A 21,771-nucleotide genomic window follows, 5' to 3' on the forward strand; every position below is an offset into this window, starting at 1 on the left:
GCTGGTAATGTACCTTCGGGGCAGTAATCCGACACCCTGTGCAGCCACAGAAATCCTGGTCTTTCTACCTGGCCCACAGAAGCAGTGGACACTCAGAGGGTCGGAGAGGTGGATACTCAGAAAATCTGAAGCTGTTGAACAATTAACACAAACAAAAAGACAAGTCTAAATCAGGCAGGCAACAGAACAACACACAAACCTTCACCTACTGAAAAATTACAGCGCTTGTGACATTGACTTTTGACAAACCGTCCAGGGTTTCAGAGTGTGTTGAAGGATGTCAGTCTGGTGGTGACGGAACTGACTTCTGGCACATTTTAAACCAGGCAAGAACCCGCAGGATGAAACGCCAGCAGTCTGTGAACCACATTTTAAGGATTTGATTCCCTCCAGACATGTTGAGCCTCAAAAAGCTCAGACAGTTGTTTCTCGTTCTCGGGATCTAAAGTGAAGCCACGCCTGCATCCAGCTGGAAAAGCTGGACATTGGTGTGATTTCAAAGCAAGAGACAGAACTGAATATTGAGTTTATTTTATTTATTAAAGCCACGTACAAATTCAGGAAAGGAAAAATGGAAATAACAGTCAGTGGTCATCAAAAAGCCATTTGAGAGTCATAAAATATGAGATCTCAGAGACAGAACAGGGGAAAAGCTGGCACTCGGAGGGTTAATGCCATCATTTGGAGGACTGTCCACTTGTCTGTGAGAATAGAGATTAAATCACGGTGTAAAAATGCATTTTCAGGTCTGACTTATTAGAAAGTGTTCTAGTAAACAGTCACCTACACTTGCGAACAGCTCATCAATATTTCATAAGACTCTCTGGTGACAAAAACTACAGACCTGTCTGACCATAGGTCTCTCTGTTGCTCTCTCTCATACACACATACAAACACACTGGCCATCACCCGTTCTCCACCCTCCCCCCCCAAACCTAACCATCCAAAACACATGGCTCACCTGAACCAGGAGTCGGAACCAAACTCAACCTGGTTAGAACCACCCTGTTTTAACCCTCAACTTGAGGCTTAACGCAAAAATATCCCCATGAAGCACTGTCCTCACAAGTCAGCATGTTTCCAAGAATTGGTCCTCGTAGGCTAAACCGAGACACACACCATGGCTCACATAACTTGACATTGAAGTGTGCACTCGTCATCTCTAAAACTGAGGCCGGTTAAGCACAAACATGTCGCTTCACATCAAAAACATAAATGTTTTATTCACAGAGTCATGCTCAGTCATAATCGCAGGCTCACTCAAAAGGGTCTGTTTGCAATAAAAAAGGACTACAAAAATGGCAGATACTCTGGTTTCACCAGATTAAACATCATGAAGAGCAGTTTAAAAGAACCTTAAAAATGGAGCCAAAGTGACTCAGTGACTGTCACACTTTCATTCATCCAAAAAAAAAGAATCATCACTTGAGTTACAGCAGCTCCAGAGGAAGGTGGTTCTGACAGATTCTGCCTCCAGAGTTCAGACCCTGGACCTGTGGCTGTTCCTTGAAGAACATACATGTCCGTCTCCCTCACAGTGACGAACATTCCCCAGAACTACTGTAGAGCAGAAGCTCCATGGAGTTACACAGGTGTCAGGTGTGTCACCCATCCCATGATCCTCAGTGGGTCTATGAAGTTCTCAGTCCTGATGAACATCTTCCAAGAGAGGGATGAAAGAAAAAAAAAAAGTGGTATCTGACGAGAACACAAACTTGCTCCATAATCGACACATCGGTCAGTCATTGGTCTTTGTTTATTAAGGGAGGAGAGTCGTAGCAAAAACAGCCGAACATCGAGCACAGCTTAAAAGCCAGACTGGGGAGCCACCAGTCCTGAAGGAGCACCTGTGTGTTGAAGAGCATCAGTGCACAGGCCCCGGGACCTCATGTCATTTCAGGTCATTCATGTCAGAAGGTCGATGAAGTGATCATCAGTCCATTTAGAGACTAGCTTGTTAAAAAGTTAAAACTCATCTACTGTATGTTAGGACTCCTGAAGAGGTCCCTCCAGGAGGGGACACTCTCCACCATCTGCAAGTGAAATGCTGATCTATGGAGAGTGTTGTCACAGTGACGGAGCTGATGTGATTCACAGTTGTGTATCTGAAGTGAACTGACCTCCTACAACACGTCTGAAAGAGAGTGAGAGTAAAAACCTGTGATGTCGGTGAGAGGAACCTTTGGAGGGAGGTCAGCTGGAGGACGAGTGGCGACACCGGACCGACCCGCACTGACAACTGAAGTACTTCCTCTTCACCTTCCAGTAGTTATCTCCGTAGTCCAGTCTGGAACAGATAGCACTCTGGTTCACTTCGCCCTCAGAAGACGGGCACGGCCGTTCCTAGCCTGCTCACCCCAGCTGCTCGCCACTCTTGATGTCCCTGCTGGAGAAGAAGGCCACCCGGGGGAAGCGCAGGTCCTGGTGCATGGTGAAGACCCTGACGGCCAGGAGGTTGGGCTCGCACAGGTGGTTGATGAATCGGCTGATGTTGCCAAAGAGCCGGGCGTCGACGCAGTAAACGTCCCCCACCTGACATCAGCAGGGAAAGACTTCACAACAATCCTGAAAGGTCAAAGGCCATCCCTACGGTGCAGTCACTAGAGCCCTGAACGACACGGTGCATCAAGTGTTTGGTTCTTGCTTTTATGTTGGAATTAAAACAAAGGGCCCGTCAGAAAAGTATGTGTCAAAGGGAGTTCAAAATCACCCACATCACTCAGAAAGAGAAAATGTGGCGACTCATCTGAGAGCTCACCTTGTTGTCCAGCGTGAAGAGGAAGGAGTCGTCGTCTCTCTTGTCAGCCTCGGCGTCTGTGATGATCTCGCCCACGTACCTGAGACATCCAGACTTTAGACTTTAACACCTCCTGCAGCGGACTCATCACACTCGACGTCCTCACTCGCAAATGAAGGTCCCCTGAGGGACGTCCTGCATGGCTCTCACGCCCCAGCCCATCGTCCTCGTCCGGAAGAGCTGCAGCCGCACTCTGACAGAGACAGCGGTGATGAGCCCAGGAAAACCAATTTGGACGTTTCACTAGCGGGACTTTCAGGTGTCCTGAAAACACTGCTTTCCATGGTAACTTCACTGAATGGGATTTTTAAAAACCATTTAACAACTCAAGCTTTCCTGAATCGATTCACTCAAATGTGCTTTTTTTAAATCAATAAAATCCATTTTTCAAGGTGCAGCTACTTCACAAGAATATCTGTCTCCGTGAGCAATGAAACTAGTGATGGGCTGATGAGGCTTCACAAAGCACTGTCCTCATTTCCTAAGCCCACTCTGCTCTAACATCTTTAGATTCGAGTGCCACCTAGTGATGGTCTGCTTCACAAAGCCTCAGCAGACCATCACTAATGACAACAGGAGGTGGCGGCTTCCTCTGACCTGAGTCCATTCTGCACCACTCTGTTCCGGCAGGTCCTCCAACACGAGCAGGCGTGGTTGCACTCAAAGAGCACAGGGGGCTCCCGCTGACAGAAGTCGGGGGGGAGTCGACCCTCCTGCAGGAGATGACAAGATCATGGATGAGATCACAGATCACATCTGGGGCTTCCTTTATTGAAGTGAAGCATGTGGGACTCACATCGTCGTACCAGCACCGCAGACTTAACTGACCACACGTGCAAGTGGCCGAGGAGCAATCGTCGGTGCAGCTGCAGTGCTGAGACAAAGAAATGACAGGAGGGTTTTGACACATTCTTGGTTATGCTCTACATTTCAACACTATTAAAATGGTCTCACACCATATTCATGTTGACACTTGACTAAGATTAATGTTCTTCATCTTTAACAATATTATATGAGGAGGAAAAATTCAACACTAACTACTAAGAACTACACTTTTCTGATGTAGTGACGGAAAGTTTATCGTATTAAAATACACTTAAACAGAAGACATTGGACTGAAGTCCACACAATTTTCTCATTGAAGTACAAACTCAAATATGAACTCTACTCAAATGCGATAGTTAAAGTTATTTATTCAAGTGTGTAACTATTAATGATGATTCTGGCGTTAAGAAATGCATCGCAAAAAGGGTGAAACGACAATTAGCTAGAATCACCAGAATATTTTTGGCCTAGATCCATTTTATCAATACATTTGATGCTAAATATTCAAGTGGAATGAGTTCAGACGGACACCAGATGGGGGTGGGAGGAAGGCGCGAAGAAGAAGCCGCTCTGAGAATTCATGAGCAAAACCTTCAGAACAATGGTGACGTGTATGACAAGCGCACGTGACCATGAACTGAACCTAAACAGGAGCATTGGCTGGACCAGTGTCTGACCTGGAGGTGAGTGATGTCTTTGTTGACGTTGATGGTGGAGGTGACGCAGCTCTCTGGAATGTACTTAAATGAGCTGGGGTACGGCTCACTGTCCACCCCGTTGACACACATGATCGGAACCGCCTCATACCCTCGAGAAATATCCCTGCAACACAGGAGCAAGGTTGGTGAAACACAAGGATTGGTCGGAGAGCTGAACCAAGCCCACACCTGCTCAGCACTTGCTCTCCCAGCTTCTCCCGACTCCTCCGGGCATCCAGCAGCTTGCGGCTGGTGTATACCTCCACCCAACCCTTGGAGCCATACACACAGCACTCTAGCGGTGTGTGTCCCTCCTTGTTCTTCAGGAGGACGTCAGCTCCACGAGACAGCAACAACCTGGAGATTACACACCTTCATCTCACCTGCTCCATCAACTCTTGTCAAAGGTATCAGAGTGGCACTGCAGCGTCTGCCGCTTATATTGGCCATTTTTATCCAGCCCTCATGAGGTCACACAAAAGCCAAGCTTGACAAAATATTCCATGTGTCCTCAGTTTCTATCAAGACATATCACCAGTCATGTGGCATATTTATTAAATTTGAATTATTTTGCTGTTACCATTGAAAGTTAAAGTTATTTCCATGTACAACTACATACACAAACAATTTATTAATTAATAAATGTAACCTTAAATTATTCAATTAAATTAGATGAATATATTGTTATGATAGTATTATTTTATTATTTCCAATTCATCTTTTTTCATTTCTATATGATCCTTTACGGATCACATTAAAAACATGTTTTCTTTGTGATTTTTACCCGTATATGTAAAATATTTTAATTTATTTATTTTACCGTTTTTTTCCTTAAAATGTATCAACAATTGTAAAACTGTATGTAAAATAAAGTTACATAAAACACAGTATCGTTTACAATATTAATAGCGCACCAAAGAAGGCAACCACTTTTTCTCCTCATTTTACCCAATTTTGCCTCCCTACGACAGCGGCAGTAAACCAGGAGGAAGAAAACTGTCCTATGAATTTTGGGAGTGTGTCAGCATCCGATCTTGCTTCATCGTTTTGTTTATACAGATCGTTGCAACTAGTATCGGCACATGCCAACCAGCGCCTGAGCTGGCGCACTCACGTCACACACTCCAGGTTGTTCTCTCTGGCAGCCACATGCAGCGGCGTGTCTTCATGAATATTGATGGCGTTGAGGTCACCGCGAGCCTCCAGTAGGGCCAGTAAGATGTCATCACAGCCAGCCAAAGCTGCCCAGTGGAGGGCGACATTTTGCTCCTAAGCAACAGCCACATCATTAGTGGAGAACCGGGAGCATGATGCAGACAGAGCTGACAGATGTGCAGGCACTTGCCTTGTCTCTGACGTTGACGTCCGCCCCCTTGGCCAGCAGCAGCTTGAACACTTCCTTGTGCTTGTACTCAATGGCCCAGGTGATGGGGGTCCACCCCCCGTCATCCTGCAGACACACAAACATCAAGGCCAGATCCAGTGGGTAAAGCAGGAGGGGGTTACCTGGCAGTTGATGTACTTGGAGGCCTTGGAGAGCAGCACCTCCACCACTTCATAATGCCCCAGTTTCGCAGCCAGATGAAGTGAAGAGAAACCCATGATGTCCTGGAAGAACAATCGCGCAGCTCAAGAGAACAGCACTTCAGAATCACGTGTCTTGACAGAAAAGGTGATTAGGTTTCAGATGGGGAAATGGCGATGACACATCCGCAAATGGGAAGAATAAACACATCCAGGGATCAAGGGATTCTCGCAGACGTACAAGACAAAGACTGAGAGGTTTCTCCGGTTTCCTCCCAGATGACCTCTCACCATCGCCACTCTCGATCCAGTGCCCTACCTTGTGGTTTATGGCGGCACCAGCTCTGATGAGGTATTTGACTGTGTCCACTTGGTTGCTTTCACACGCTGCCATCAGAGGTGTTCTGTAGTCCTCGTCACACATCTCCAAGTTGGCTCCTGCCTGGACAGGCCAACAGACAAAACTCATGGTGAGAAGATAGCCGTGCATCAAGTCTTCAGGCTGGCTGTAGTTACACAAATCTTGTGTTTATGGTGCCTTTGGTTTATTTGTTTGTCTGTGCTCAAATTCGCTTCAAGTTAGGGACGGATTTGGATGAAATACTCTGGAACTAATGATTCAATGATCTGGATCCAGGAATTTTGTTAAGCATTCTTTCACATAGGGAGAGCATTTTCGGCATTTGTGCCAGCCCTTTGGATGAAGGAACGTTCGAAGGACACTGTGTGGGAGATGTTGAGGTTGGACTGAAACTGCTTGGCACAGGTTTGCGCTCTTGCTACTGACTAGATATCCTGATGTGGACGTTATATACTCAACATATTTTGACCTGTAATGTATTAACTTTGTGTTCTGTCTAATCTTATGATGTGTTACTCATCAGAAACAGAGAAATCCTCGTTAAATGATGACTATATTGAGACAGACTGCCTCAGACCCCTGTCAGTCTGACCTCACCTGCACTCTACTCTTCAATTCCCCCGGTCTCTACTCGACTAGAAATCATCTCCAGTGTTCCCAGCCTCGCTCTGATTCACAGCATTTCTGTCTGGCTGCTAGTGACTTCCTCTCCTCTCCAGCTCGTGCCTCTACCAGTCCAGCTTCTCCTCCTCACCCTCAGCGCTCCCAAACAACCCAGAGATGAATGTTTAATTCAGACTACACACTGCAATAATTCATGATAAAGAGGCTCAGACAACAGCTGAAGAAAGAGCTTCTCTGGAGCAGGAACAAAAACAACACCTATTTTATTTGTGTTAGAACCTGTATCTTAAAGTAAATTGACATAAACATCGTACATTTCTCTTTCAGAAAAGTGTAATTTTAATGGAGTTAGTGGAGATATCTGATGACAGACTGGCAACACTCCAGGTAAGTCATGTGGCTAAACTCTAGAGGAATGAATGAGAGCAGCAACCCACCTGGACCAGCATGTGGCAGACCTCCTGGTGGCCCTCAGCAGCAGCTTCATGAAGAGGCCTTCTTTTGCTCTGACCGTCCATCACAAAGTTAGGGTCCTGACCTTCAACTGCAACAGACGTTGAGCTGATTTCAGGGAGAACGATGGTGCATCAGTGAAGCTTGTGAGAAGTTTGAAGGGTTACCCAGGAGGTGAATGACTTTCTGGAGCTCGCCTTGTTTGGCAGAGACGTAGAGCTGCCTGCTGGGATACTTCACCTTCTTTGATGGTTTCAGCCTGGAAAAAATGAAGACTTTTCACCTTCTTTTAGTAATGCAAGCTATATGTTGTATAGAGCTTTTGTTAATCGACTGTAGAAGGTCATTTGCCACAGTATTCTATGTCAGAGGAGGAACAATGAAGAAGTGCTGGTGGAGACAGCAGGTTAAACAAGGAAACATATTTTTAAAAAGTCTCATGGTAGCAGGAGCAGTCGTCGTGACAGTGCGATCATTAAATTATGCAAAACCTCTTATATAACTCATCTAAAACAAAACTCAGGATGAAGCTGGTGGTGACAACGTCTTCTTCACAGAATCATATCTATATCCTTAAGGGTGGTGCTTACGTGTCATCATCCAGTGCCATCAGGATGCTTTCCAGAGACTCTTTCGGCGCTCCATTATCTTCGTCCTTCGATCTGGAAAATGTCTGGCGTTACATGGGTTTTCTGCAATAACACGTGTGACCCACAAACCCGAGTCACCTGGTTGGGCTCTGCTCCCGGCTCCTCAGAGGCTCACAAGACTTCTTGGCTCTGAGGATCTGAGGAACAGCAGGAGAGGTGGACACTGAAGGCAGTGAGGCGACAGGAGGCACAGCAGGGAGGCGGGACTCTCGGTCCGACCGCGGCACCGACGGCGACGACTCGGGGTTGGGCACCACGACCTTGTTTCTGTCGCTGGCCTCCTCGCCACAGTGGGGGCAGAACCTGCGGTCCTTCAGGACGGAGGCGCAGTCACTGTGGAAGCGGTGGGAGATGGTCCCGTACGGACGGCATTCCATGAACGTTCCCTGTAAAGAGAGAGGGGGCGGGGTGAGACCACGACAGTCGTGGCTCAAATGTTCCTCCGTCAGAGTTTTCCCTCACCGCCTTGCAGAACAGGCCGCAGCCGGGGCAGCACTGGTGCTTCACCATGCCCGCCCGGTGATCGTCGCACAACACCAGCAGGTGTACTGCATTGGAAGGTCGCATCATTTCCTGCTTCGTAACCGTTTTCTGGCAGCGACTGAGCTGGAGAGGAAACAGATCAGACATTCAGCTCTTCAACTCTAGGCTTAATCCAGAAGACCGACCTTCTGCCCTCCTTCAAGGAAAGTCCAGCCATGCTCACGTATCATTCTGTCACTAGACAAGCCTCATAACCACGGATGACACGTTGCCATCGTACAGCTATGTATATATATATATATATGTATATATACACAAAAGAGCCATGAGTGGCTGGGTGGAAAGACAGCTCCATATTGAAAAATGTCAAAGTGAGGGCAAGCACACGGATGCTTGAGGTAGCTGGAGCTCCATCAAACAACTCCTTCATCCTCTCTCTAAACAAGTGCAACCACGTCAGATCCACACTCGCAAAACTAGTTCCATAGGGAGGTTTTCTTCAGTCAACCTCACCACAGTTAAAAGCAGCACACGACTCTCGCAGGTGATTAAGACACAATGTTTAAACTTACAAGATTGAAATATTAATATGAAACGCACCTAAATTGGGAACTGGTCCCACTTTTTTTTTAAATCCACGTTGCTTTACAAACACAATCTATTGTGTGGCAGCGGACCACTGACACCTGCTGGTGGTAACATGCAAAACTACAATATTAGGTGGCAAGATGTCATAAAACAACTTTCAATTCACAGGAAACGGATCCCAATTTGGACCCTGACCGAGCGTTAATCCCTCACTGACCCCCGACCTTTCACAGAGAAGTTTCTGTTTGATCCCAAGCATTAGCATCCTAATGTCGTGTGACTTTTGTTTTCTTGTAGTTGAACTACCTCAGAATTGTCAAGTCAGTCTATGGCTTTTGCCACAGAACAGACTGCAGTAAACACATGGAAAAGCATGCGCGTCAGCGTCTGGCCGGTCCAGCGTGAGGTTTCAGAAAGGGAAAACATCTCTCCTCAGTTTCCTATACTGATCAGATACAGATGAGTTCAAGTGCTTACCATTCCATCTCGGCTCTCCATGGCCATGCAGGTCTGGTCCGGCGCAGTCAGAACCCCTTTGGTGTTGGGCGTCTCCATGCGGCAGCAGCAGAGCGGTAACTCTTCTGCCAGGTCGCTCTCTGTGGCGTCACTCAGCGCAGGCAGACCTACAGACACACAGAGGGAGGATCACACACCGCTGCTCACAGCGTCACTGGAGTGGCTGAGACGCAGAGATCACCTGACTGCTGCGGGGAGAGGAGCCTCTCCTGAGCCTTGAGGTCCAGACATTCCAGCGCCAGTTCCGTGTATTCAAACTGGCCGCACGGTCGCTCAGTCTGTGCCTCCGGCCCGCTTTCGTGGGCCGGTTCTTTGACGGCCTCACTCGGTCCAACTTGAGTCTCCTCAGGTGGAGCCTGACGGTCCTCAGGACTGACGGCAGGGTTCTCCCTCTGTTCCACCTGCACCTGGGAATTTCATTATTATTATTATTATTATTATTACCAACATACTACACGCATTTGCATCATGCCTGTACTGTAGCAGCCAGGAGTTCCAAAAAAGCTGAAAACCACTGTCGTTATCAGGGTTCTCCCCACGCTTTAGCCCCAAGCTCTGAAAGTCCCACCATAGTTTTACAGTTTTAGTCATAGCCATGAATGGATATGGACTTTGAATTTATACCTGCAGTGCACCAGGTTTGCATTTCTTCTTAGGAATCAGGTCGTACTGCCCCATCTTCCTCTTCTTCTTCTTGGTGGCTAAAAGACCAGCAGAGGTCAATGATGAAAACTGTGTGTATTTCAGCACATCTACCCTAGTGAGCATTGGGGAAAACACCTCCTTGTGCCGGACCCCACAAGAAGAATGACGATGAAGACTTCAAAATAACTGGGTGATGATAGTGAAGGTTAGCTATTTGTTTAGGACGGTTTAGAGTGAGAGGCTGAGGATAGCTTGATGCAATGAGTGGTCCCCACAAATATGTTGCAACAAATGTGTGTGTGTGTGTGTGTGTGTGTGTGTGTGATTTATCTATTCTTGTGAGGACCAATAATGGGACGAACACCTCCTTGTGAAGACATTTGGCTTAGCTCGGGTGGCCAGTGTAACCAGAGAAGCTGACTGGAGTTGGGACAATCTGATTTGAGAAAGTAACTTGTCAGTCCAGGCTGACTCACATGGCTGAGGTTTGTCAGGGCTGAGAGCTTCTTGAAGTTTCTCTTTTCCTCCTTCATCTGGCTGAGGGTCCTTCTGCTTTTGGTTGTCTTTCACCATCTTCCTCACAGCCGGCTGAACGGAGAGAGGAAATATAATGGTAAGGAGCCTGGCCAGCTTCAGCCCAGCACACCACAGGCCTCTCAGCTGACTCGGGAGGTCAGCCTCAGGACCCTCGGGGGTTTGCAATTCAGTGAAGGGCTGCGTCAGGCCCACAAAAAGGAGCGGACGAGGAAAACAAAAATGTTGACTTGACAGGAAAAATAAACTTAAGTATGCATTTGGCCCAGGTCTGTTCTGGAGACATTTTAAAGCAGACAAGTTGCTTTCAGACCCTCCAACCTGCGATAGTTCGTCTTATGACTTTCCCACTCAGCACTTGTGATCTCAAAAAGTACAAAAAGTAAATATTACAATCATTTGGTAAACTTGACTGACATCCCCTGCATTCAAAACGCAGACTGTGGTCACCAACACTGACACAAGTTTATACATGTGACCTACATTATCGGTGCAGGGCAGTCGAGCCACTCTCAAATTTGTATTGGGTTGAAGGGGATACAGACTCTGTCAGGTTACAATTATTTGGTCGTATCAAGTGTTGTATTCTCCTCACCCACGGTAATCTATTCACCATAATGATGAAGTAGTGAGCTCTTTCAAAACAAAGGTTCTGACAGGCCTCTATTTGGTCTGAATGTGTTTTCATCGTGGGTTTTATTCTACTCAGCTGTGACATTGCGTCTAATACTTTTTTCTACAAAAGGAGGCGGAGGACAAATCTCTGATACATCATCATCTAAAAGTGTTCACTGTTTCCTCAGCTACACCGATGATCTGGTCCCTAAACAAACTTACCTTGGCTGAAGGTGGATCCACAGCTGGCCTCTGAAGGGGACCTGTTTCGAGCCGGACCTGAACCGGGCTTGGAGAACCGAGGTGGCCTAACGTGCCCGCAGTCCAACTCCCCGGTGCAACCAACAGTTTCCCAACGGCTGGCCTCAGTTTGGGTCCTTTCCCGACCGGACCGACACCTCTCGGACCAGACTTGGGTTTAACTTTCAGTCGCGAACCGCCCTGGTTCTTCGCTCCTGCGGGGGTCAACGCGGGTTTCTCTGCGCCAGGTCCAAGTGCCGGCCCGGCACCACTTGGCTCCATGGTTGAATCGACTCTGGGCTCAGCTGGACTTGTGATAGGAACACGAACAGGAACCACTCCAAACTTCACATCAAAGCAACAAACAGCAAGGCAGACGCTTCGAAGGCGGGGACATTTTAAAATGGAGGACGAACCGGAACTAGCGAATAGCACGTAGTCTAAACCAACACCGTCAAATAAACGAGAAGAAGTGTCGCTGAAGTTTCATCCTGCCTGGGAAAGGAAGTGTGTCGAGTCAATATCCGGCACTTCCGCTCCCGCGTAGATAACAGGCGAAGTTCGCCTCGAATGCGTTCTGCCAGAACTTCCCCTTACAGCAACAAGTCATACCAACTGTTTTTAAAACCCTTTATTAGTTCAGCGTGTTTCACCCTGAAAGACACGAAACTATACATAAATATAGAATAGGTGCATTCACTGAAAAACAGACCTGTAAATTCTAGTATTTTCCACCAATTTTGTTTACACTTCACGTGCTTATATATCTGTGGTATACATGAGTGGCTGTGAATAAATATGAGAAAATAAAAAATAGCCAGCAGAATACCTCCAGACAGTCGCTTGTCGATGACATCACACAATGTACGGTCATAGCTGTCAATACAGCGCAGTGGACTAGATTTACCGGGCTGTATTGGCATTATTTCCTGGACTCGGTGGCCCTCATCTGACGCCCAACTGCACTCCGTTAACTGTTGTATCCAGTTTTAACTGAGTTACTTCCAGATGTACAGTGAATCGAACTTGCCTCGTTTCTGACTCTCAATTGTTGTTTCTAGTTCCGCAGGTTGCTGTCATCAATGCAGCACGATCTCCATCTTTGAGAAAGAACTCCATCTACACACGGGTTTTATTTCTTAAAATGTATTAGCTTAAACAGAACATTTGCAACAGCAACATAATACACAAAAAATATGGTTTGCAAAATCACACTTAGATTAAATCACGTTTCTATTAAAACAATGATCGGTCAATAAAACTCATTACAAATAAAATTCTGGATAAAGTTCTGATGTAGATAAAAAAAGTGATCCACCTCTCCGAAAGGACAACATACCAGTGGCTTGGGGGGAAAATGAAGCCGGAGCTGAAGCGTGACTCTCCCTGGTATGACCCAAATATCTCCCACAGTGATTAGAGCCTGCATGTGATCGAAAAGAATGATTTTTGAAGACGCAGCTTTATAAAAACTGGAAGCAAGACTCCACTGGAACGTAAAACCTGCTGCAAACAACTCGCATCCTCTCCATTAAAAGTGCTGAAAAAAACAGTACAGTGTTGACCACCTGATTGCTGAGAGACAGAGTGAAGCTGATGGAAAACCAATCTTGATCCAGCCTCAAATGTAAGTTCTTAGTATCAATAAAAAAAATCTACATGATCTGTCTTCACCAGACGGCAGATAGAGTCCAAGTCCCTCAGTTGGCCGGACGTCCTGCTTCTTGATCCAGCTTATGTGTTGCAGCTTTCATCATAAGAAGGAGGAGCCTCTGAAAAGAGCACGTGGACGTCAGTCTTCACACATGAGCTTCTTTGAATATTTTACCACATGCACACACAGACCCCACTGACCTTGAGGGAAGGGTGAGGTTTCGTAGTTGGGAGGCTGCGGCGTTGAGCCGAGCGCCGGGTAGAGCGAAGTAGCACCCGAGGACCCGTTGGCTCCGGCTGATCTCCTACTCGCACTGGGCCCGTTGGGCTGCTCGCCGTGCGGGAAGAAAAGGCCGGGGGCGTAGCTGAAAGCGTTTGGCGACACCAGCTGTGACTGCCGCTTGTTGGGGCACTCCTCTGCTGCCGGAGTCTGGCCCTCGGCGGCCGGGAGGTAATCCACAGGGGGCGCACTGGGGGAAATGTGACTAGAAGTCCTGGATCGAGGAGTGGGGCGGGGAGCAGGTTTCGGGGCAGGACGGGGAGGAAGAGTCGGCGTGGTGGCGGAGGCGTCGGGGGCTGGCGCCTCTGCGGAAGCGGAGGACGAAGCAGGAGCCTCAGGCTTTGATGGCTTTCGCTTTTTGTCCAGAGAGACGTTGCCAATGCAGATCGGTAACGTCAACAGGACATCTGGGGACTTCAGGCTGACCTGGACAACACAACATTCACCCAGTGAACGAGACAGATCCAAACGAAATGCTGTGCAGAGCAAATGTGACGGGCACCCACATGTCACATTTACATATAAACCTGGGTGTCACGCTGAGATAGAATGCCACAGTTCCCCACATGCTCCTCCAAAACTGCTGCGGGTGGCTGGTAGACAAAGCCACTTGATATTCATTCATGTTTCTTCAAAGTTTTAGTCAACAATCAGCTGTGACCCTTCATACAAGCCTGGGAGGGAAGTGGGGAAGTATATCAAACTGATAACTGCTTCCAACTGGTGGACGTTTCAGCATGGAGGGATCCTGAGAGCAATAAGGAGGAACAAGGGCTACCTGAACGAAATATTCAATCTTGATGAGGTCACAGCCGGCCTGGGAGGACTGAGGCAGAGAGGGCACGATGATCTGGTCCTTCCACTCCACCTCTTTGCCGCCTTTCACTGCGCCGCCCTGCACCTCCGCGATCGTCCTCAAATCATGGGTCGGCTTCTTGGTCTCGTAGGTCACTCTCTGAGAGACGAAGGGAACTTGTGCATGAGCCACTGTTTATCAGTGCAAGAGAGGAAGACCCTGAACAGAGAGGCTTGCAGAGCCCAGCCTGCATACGGTCACAATATAGTCAGAAATCGGTCAGGACTCACTGACCGCTAAAAACAGGTGACATCATGTCTCGTGTTAGGGACCGCCCACCTGACACACACACGTGCACACACACACAAATGTTTTAGCTCAACATAAAATATGAAGCAGTCAGTTCTAATTGTATTTCTTTCTTTACTTTTGTAAGAGAAAACAGAAAAATTAAGCACAAAAGAATGTTCACAGTTCAAAGCCAAACAATTTACTGACGTTTCCTTTTTTCGTTTTTTTTTTTTACTAATGAGTTAAACTCCAGAGATTCAGTCCAAAAACATTTCAGTTAAGTTCTGAATAAAGGTTGAGTTCAATTAGTTCAATAGCTGCATCAAAGAGAGGACGTGACCCCATGATGCAAAACTTGAACTGGTAATAATAATCTGGGAATAAGATGCCGAATTTTTGGAAGACGTGTCACAACTGTCGTCAACGAGCTCCAGAGGTATTGTCCAAGAGAAGCGTTGCTCCACACGGTTTGTCAAGAGAGCCAGTCAAACCTGTGTTCAGGTGAGCTGCTTTACCTGCCTGGTCTGACCTACCTGAACCCTCAGACCCAGCAGAGTGACCATGATGGTTCTGCTTGTCCAAGGAAACCCTTCTTATACAGAAGCATCAAACACAGGCTGTGCTCACCTGCACCAGGCTGGCTGAGATGTTCCCGGTGCTCTTCCCCGACTGGTTGTGGACGTGGGCGGTCACCTGGATGTTCTGACCCGGAGTGTAACCCTTCATGTCCGTCTCGGCCTTCAGGACCACAGTGCCCGTTTTCATGAGCATGTAGGTGAACTGCTGTTTCACCGCAGAAGAGGAGGCTTCCTGCAGGAGATCAAGGAAGGCTTGGAGTCTGAAGCTCACCGTTCCCTCCTCGGGACTGTTCATGGCTCACCCATATGTCTGGGACTTCATTCAGGTTGAGGAGGCGCAGCAGGTAGAACGGTTTCTCCGTGCTGTAGTCTTTGGCGAATCTCGGCGTGTCAATGAAAGCTCTCACTCGGTACACGATCCTTCCGTATTTGCCCTCAAAAGACGTCGGAGCAGCAGCTGGAAAATGGGGCCATATGACGTTGCCTTGAGCTTAAAACTGTGCTCATCATTACCACTTTCACACATTGGTATGAACGGAACCCAAACTTTATTTACACAGACATGAGAAAATCTCAATAGGCACCGTGGGAATGGAACCTGCCACACATTCAGTATATCTGTCCTTGTGGGGACATTGTGAGGTTTCTCATAGCCATCACCCTTTCCCCAGCCTCCCACAATAAACCTAACCCTGGCTCACCTGAACCAGGACTCTGAACCAAACTTTATTACAATGAAGTAGTTATTTTGAAGTCTTGATCCTCAATTTGAGGCTTCACCTCGTGGGGTTCACCCACATGTCCCCACAAAGTCACACGGTCCTCACAAGGATAGTGTCTTGTCAACAACTGATCCTCACAAGGTAGGATAAACAAATCTAGACTGACACAAACACACACTTGGACAAGCAAACACACATTCACAGTCAGAGGGGATGTGGAAGTCTTGCGTCCCAAACTAACCACCAGGGGGAGCCAAGTGGCAGAGCGCCACCAGGCCATGGCTACTTGAGCGACACCTCGTGGTGAAATCCCAACGGGAAATTTAGAAACATAACAGGCTCAGAGAATAACAAGGCACAAATATGTCGGACACCCAGGAAGGAGGGGATCAATACACCAACTACTACAAGGACGAGGGGAGTGAGTCCAAGTCAGATTTCCACTCAAGACAATTCACTGAAGGCATTTACCAGCGGGACAGAACCGACCGGTTGGGTGGGTTTCCAGTTTCTGTGTGTAGCGCAAAATAAGGAGACGAGGAAGCCAAAACAAAGCCTTCACGACAGATCACTCGCCACTGTTAGCCCCGAAACATTACAGAGCTGGAACCTGAACCTTCACCGAGAAATGCTGAAGATAGTGGTGAGAACACCACACCTGACTTTATTCACCAAAAGATCAAACACGTGGAGCCAGCCTTGACTTGTCAACAGCACAAGGAATTGTTACGACACATTTATAGCCAAAAAGATGAACTTAGTGAATGAATCCATCCTGGATGATTCATCTTGTTGATGACATCACACTACTCACAGTTCAGACAATGATATTGTCATGAAACCCGACACACCCATGCACTTTCAAAACTACGTCTCCAAGGTGCAAGGCACCATGTGGTTGTGAACATGCTGTAACACTAGGCTGCACCAAGAGCAGCAAGAAATGAAGTCTAGCACATGACAGACAAGCACATACAGCACATGCTGCGTACATGTGCACCTGTTTACAGGTCACACAGCAAAGGTCTGCAATAACAAGAGTAAACAAGAAGGCAAGCGCACGACGATGTCACAAAACCTTCATGTTTAAGCATCAAAAAATGGAGGGACACAGTTTCTGGGGTGGAACAAGTGGTCAGTTATGTAATGTTGTTGAGAAGAAGGCGAGAGGAGAAAAACCTGCCGCACACTTCTGCACTCATGAGGGGCTTTTACTTATCAAATGTATGTGGAGATGTGTCAGATTAATCCAAGCAACACCTGGAGATCTAAAGCAGTTGGGCATCCTCGTCGAAACATCCCACCAGTGGGGCGGCAGCCCTGAGATGCACTGCTCCCAACTTTCACTACCATCTCCTCAAAAACCGACATTGCTACACCCTAACACAGAAGTAAGTAAGTAAGTAAGTAAGTGTATATAAAGGCAGCGACCAGGAGGCTGCACAAAAGGAGGCTGACCCAAAACATCTTAATCATGGCGGAAATGCAGCAGCAGACAATGGCTCCCGCCTCAGACATGCCTGGACATGCCTGCGCAACACAGTCTCAGGGAAACAAGAAAGAGTTGGACAAGTGCCCAGCCGGTGGATTTTCTCTCCTACCTGGAATGAGGAACTTGAACGGAAAGGTGTGCTCTCCTTCCTTCAGGGTTCCTGCTCGGGGCACACAGAGGAAACAGCTGGGGTGAGAAGGACAGAACTGACAGCACAAAATACCCTCTCGTAGTTCACCCTCCAAATGTTGTGAAAAACCACAAAAATGGCACTACAAATCTAAACAAATAATAATAACTGAACAACAATCATAGATCAATGACAATGAACACGGGAACTGAGGAACCTTAAATATTCAGCCCTTCTCCCAGAGGAAAGACGGCACTCAGCCCACCCCATACTTTAGAAAGATACTTGAAGTAAACTCTTAAGTACAGTCATTGTATACTGTTAAAAATGGAAAATGAAGAGAACTTACAGAACATGGACTATTAAAGATAAAGCATACTTTAACAGCGCATACTAACTTAAATATAGACAGTAAATGATGATCTTCAACGCTCCTTCACTTAAAGACTATGTTTGAATTTCAACATACTAAACTGGAGCAAATATGGAGCATATTATAGGTCACATGTAATGTAGTGTATTGGAGTATGGCGCTACACCGCTGCAGGGTGGCCACCTCTCAAGCAGCGCTCTCAGATAGAGGTTGTCGCCTCCCACATGAAGTAGAGAACACACACTCTGATTTCATCCTATACTTATGTAAGCCGTGAGAATGTCAGCATTAACACTGCAAAATAATCAAAAACATTGCAGCGAACTGCTTCAGAATTGCATGAAAATCAAAGTGCCGCTTTTAAAGTGCGACTAATACACACATACTGTTATTTATATCTAATGATCTGATCACCAAAGACAGCATAACATGAAAGCTACGAGCACAGCTGAAGAACAAACCTTTGTCTGCCAGGGAGACCGTGCTATTGAAGTACTGCTCCTCCACTGTCCAATCTGTGTCATTGACCTTACTGGTGATCCCACAGAAGCCATTGCAGTTCACCTTAATAGCTGCAAGAGACGATAAAGAATAGTCACATACATGGAATTTGGTGCCATAACTGACTGGCAGGAGTAAAGAACAGACTTTCCACCTGAAGTCCAGCCTGGTGCCACTGCCAGTCGTCATGCAGTTCAGTTTGACCCGGGATCGTCACTGACATTAGCGTTTGCTTAGGGCGGCAACAATGTTTTAGCGGCAGGGAGAGAACTCAGACTCTGAGCGTGGGAAACCGCCCTCGATCCATTCACCAGCATGCACTTTCACAGGAGTGCTTCGCCAAGTTGTGACTCTAATCAGCAATGTGCCAGACCATGTCACTCTTGCTTTGTTTATCGGAGCAGCTGAGAGAAAAGTCACACATTGTCTGACATCCTCACATGCCGAATACAAGTCGCTGACCTCTTTATTGTATTTGCTGTGTACACAAGATGTCCTCGTGTCACGGTCCTCAGTCAACTTTTGGATTTGGTAAAGTGTTCTAGAGTAAACCTTCTTCAACTTTGATCCAGGGAGTCACGTCATGAAAGTTACATCATGGAAGCTGATGACCTTGTTTTGGTCGACAACAATTATTCACTACGACGAGAGACATTTCAAATGATTTGACTCTTTATTTTGAGCTCAAATAAAATAAAATCTATCTTGGGCAGAATGACTTTGCCCTGGTGGGTCACGAGCATTTCTTTTTTGGGGTGCACAGATCAAGGGGACAGTCGATTCCCTTCATTTTGCAGAATGGCTGATTCTTGGATATGAAACTGGTCTTCTCTACCTCCACCTTCAAGGACTGAAAGCCAGTCCACTTCTGCTCAGCCTTGAACTGACCACCAAATCAGCACATCAACAGTCACCCAGAGCAGGCGAAAGCACTTGTGTCAGGACCAAATTCTGAATCAAGCAGACTTGAAATAAGTCGATCACAATGGAGAGGTCATGCTTTTCAAAGATTGGGGGGTCCGACAGAGAATTGCAATCGGTGCACCCCATTGTCTTTACTACTCAATACTTGAGTAGTAAAGACAATAAGAAAATAATGATGTGCTGAAATATCGCAATACTTGACTGTGCGATATTGTCTGGATATTTTAAAGTAAGCTCTATCAATACTTAATACAGAGTTACTTGGGTGTGCAGCTGCATTTCCAAGTATTATTATTATACCAACCTCATCTTGTTTCCTTTCTTTCACACTGGAGTAATTTAGTTGATTAAGAAAGCTGTCAATTGTTCTGTTTGACTGTGAATTTTACGTGAAAGTCTGGTCTGAGCTCATAACAATAAACTTGTTTTCATGTGAATAATACTGCACTGCATTGTCTGATTTTACCCCTTAAAATGACCTTGTCAACCAATACTGCAACCTATTGCTGAGGCTACAGTATCACAACATATTACAATGTATCGTATCACCACTCCTGTATCAGGATGCGTATCGTATTGCAAAACAGCTGTCAGTACGCAGACCAACTCAATACAGTGGAACCTTGATTCTCGACCACAATCCATTCCAGACGGCCGTTCGAGAAGCGAGTTGTTCGAAATCTGAATCGATTTTTCCCATTACAATGAATGGAAAAAGAAATAATGTGTTCCAAGCCTTAAAATAGTCTTTTGTAGGAGTGAATGCAGAGTGTCTGCTGCAGGTGGCTGTTCCTCTATGTGTGTGGCCGCTGCATGTGGGAGGGGTTGCCGAGTGAGTGACGTCTCTCCAGAAGTGAAGAGGTGCCCGGTGCGTGTCCAGCTCTGAATGTGCGCTTCTGTGCAGTTTGGCTGTGACAAAGTCATAAACCAAGTCACGCTCTGTCCCAGACTCGCCTCATCCCTGTCCCAGCTCCAGCCCACAACAGGACATCAAACCCTGGAGTGAGCGCTCCAGCGCCTCCCCTGTGACCCTCGACCACGGTCCAGTGCGGAGACAGGAAAGGTTTTACGCCTCAGTATGAAGAAAAAACAGTCAGTAAATGTAGCTAACGGGACACGTCTGCATACAGAGGCTGCGTTATACACAATAACAAAGCGGGTCAGCTGATCGGTCCACGCATGTTATGGTTTTTCCGGCTTTTTTCAGGGGGCGTTTGAGTTCTGGATTTTTGTTCGAAATCCGAAGCGAAAAAATCTAGAAATTTTTGTTTGAATTCCGATTTGTTTGAAAACCGAGGCACCACTGTAGTGCAGTTCAGCAGAATAGCAATAATGTGTGATCACAACATCACGCCTGCAATGCCAAAACAAAAGGTCTGATGACAGCAACTACTTTCATCATTCATCATTTCATTTTGCCACTCAGTAAACCACTCCTACCATGAGACTTTTAAACAAGCACTGCTCCCAAAATAACACAGAAAGACAGATGAATTGACCCCAACCTTAAGGTGAGTTCATTCCACAGTTCCCATCAGCTATGTTTAAGTGTCTGTGTCTAAGGCGTGAACAACGCCTTGGTTGTCATGGACCTCACCGGGACCTCGGGAAGTGTCCTGCTCTCACATCCTTCCCCTAAAGTGGCTGAGTCATATCTACCTGAGGACCAAGCCCATCGACAACACGAACCTGCTTCACTGAGCGGGGACTTCTGGGACACGAATACAACCTTTCCAAAGGGACGAGTGTCATTCAAATGGGGACCCCCAAGTTCCTTTCAACATGAGTGACACCCGACATTGAGGGGTGTCGTGGGGGTTTCCGAGCTAACCAGAAGATGCAGACACATTTCATACCGTTTCTTTTCAATGAGGACACCATCAGATGTGTTTACAGTTGACAAATAAATGTTCACTATAACTCTTCCCAAACTTAACACGACGTCGAAGTATGTGCAACATTTAGTGACACCTAGTAAGAAAAAAAGTTTACTCATCAAATGTTTCGTTTAGAAGTTGTTGGTTTTTTTTACAATAAACATATAAACAAAGTTGACTAATAAACTTTTGAATCCCACTCCGTGACAGCCCGGGCATGTTTTTGCGGCTCCTTCCTTGTTTCCTCCCGCCGCGCTGCTCCGGCAGGTGAAGAAAAGATGGCGGCCGCAGCCTCTCACCTTTACACACCAGCGCCTGGGCCGCGGCGATGCTCACCGTCCCCGATATCGACTCTCCAGGCGTGTACACGTCCTTGCTCTGGTCAAACGCGATGGTAAACTTTTGAATCTTCCCCATTGTGGACCCGGACACGGGGGAGACGCGGACGAACACCTGAGCTCGCACGGAAAAACACGAGCTCGTTAACAAGTCCCGCCCGTGCGTGACGTCACTCTGTTGGTTTCGCCCGGAAAACTCAAGTTGACGTTTGGGAAAATTGTGTCACCCTGCAATCCAACCTTCTAATTCATTTGGAACACAT

General features: G+C 46.9%; 2 protein-coding genes across 3 annotated transcripts; both read right to left on the bottom strand.

Moving 5' to 3' along the window:
- Window positions 1-266: 266 nt before the first annotated feature.
- Window positions 267-12,075, bottom strand: ehmt1a (euchromatic histone-lysine N-methyltransferase 1a). 2 transcript variants are annotated; one of them, XM_053869731.1, is made up of 22 exons: window positions 11,536-12,075; window positions 10,641-10,752; window positions 10,144-10,220; window positions 9,701-9,926; window positions 9,481-9,626; window positions 8,395-8,538; window positions 8,011-8,318; window positions 7,873-7,944; window positions 7,450-7,541; window positions 7,267-7,373; window positions 6,164-6,286; window positions 5,827-5,928; window positions 5,666-5,770; window positions 5,435-5,589; window positions 4,510-4,677; window positions 4,300-4,444; window positions 3,594-3,671; window positions 3,395-3,510; window positions 2,904-2,990; window positions 2,759-2,837; window positions 2,357-2,532; window positions 267-2,287 (listed from the first exon to the last, which is right to left on the bottom strand). In XM_053869731.1, exons 1-22 carry the CDS (start codon window positions 11,833-11,835, stop codon window positions 2,194-2,196), a joined length of 3,012 nt encoding a protein of 1,003 aa, XP_053725706.1. In that variant the 5' UTR covers window positions 11,836-12,075; the 3' UTR covers window positions 267-2,193. The 2 variants fall into 2 exon arrangements, 1 of the variants encoding a protein (XP_053725706.1); XR_008415515.1 differs by lacking the exon at window positions 267-2,287 and having other exon boundaries at window positions 2,491-2,636; window positions 2,669-2,837.
- A 145-nt stretch (window positions 12,076-12,220) lies between these two features.
- arrdc1a (arrestin domain containing 1a) lies at window positions 12,221-21,656 on the bottom strand. The gene is made up of 8 exons (XM_053869732.1): window positions 21,470-21,656; window positions 18,330-18,440; window positions 17,475-17,525; window positions 15,454-15,608; window positions 15,201-15,383; window positions 14,265-14,441; window positions 13,408-13,912; window positions 12,221-13,325 (listed from the first exon to the last, which is right to left on the bottom strand). The coding sequence occupies exons 1-8, from the start codon at window positions 21,585-21,587 to the stop codon at window positions 13,288-13,290; spliced, it is 1,338 nt and encodes a 445-aa protein (XP_053725707.1). The 5' UTR covers window positions 21,588-21,656; the 3' UTR covers window positions 12,221-13,287.
- Between the last annotated feature and the right edge of the window lie 115 nt (window positions 21,657-21,771).

This window comes from Synchiropus splendidus, chromosome 7 (genome assembly GCF_027744825.2).
Source record: "Synchiropus splendidus isolate RoL2022-P1 chromosome 7, RoL_Sspl_1.0, whole genome shotgun sequence".
NCBI classification, from domain to species: domain Eukaryota; kingdom Metazoa; phylum Chordata; class Actinopteri; order Syngnathiformes; family Callionymidae; genus Synchiropus; species Synchiropus splendidus.

Bases quoted from the DNA above. Each gene is read 5' to 3' on its own strand.
- ehmt1a (XM_053869731.1), bottom strand. From the start codon at position 11,835: ATGGAGCCAAGTGGTGCCGGGCCGGCACTTGGACCTGGCGCAGAGAAA. The intron at 8,539-9,480 runs GTAAGCACTTGA...TTTCCTCTCCAG, and splicing joins TGGAGAGCCGAGATGGAATG to CTCAGTCGCTGCCAGAAAAC. The intron at 2,991-3,394 runs GTCAGAGGAAGC...TGTCTCTGTCAG, and splicing joins GTGGTGCAGAATGGACTCAG to AGTGCGGCTGCAGCTCTTCC.
- arrdc1a (XM_053869732.1), bottom strand. From the start codon at position 21,587: ATGGGGAAGATTCAAAAGTTTACCATCGCGTTTGACCAGAGCAAGGAC. The intron at 18,441-21,469 runs GTGAGAGGCTGC...CGTCTCTTGCAG, and splicing joins CCAGGCGCTGGTGTGTAAAG to CTATTAAGGTGAACTGCAAT. The intron at 13,913-14,264 runs GTAGCCCTTGTT...TGTGTTGTCCAG, and splicing joins AGATTGAATATTTCGTTCAG to GTCAGCCTGAAGTCCCCAGA.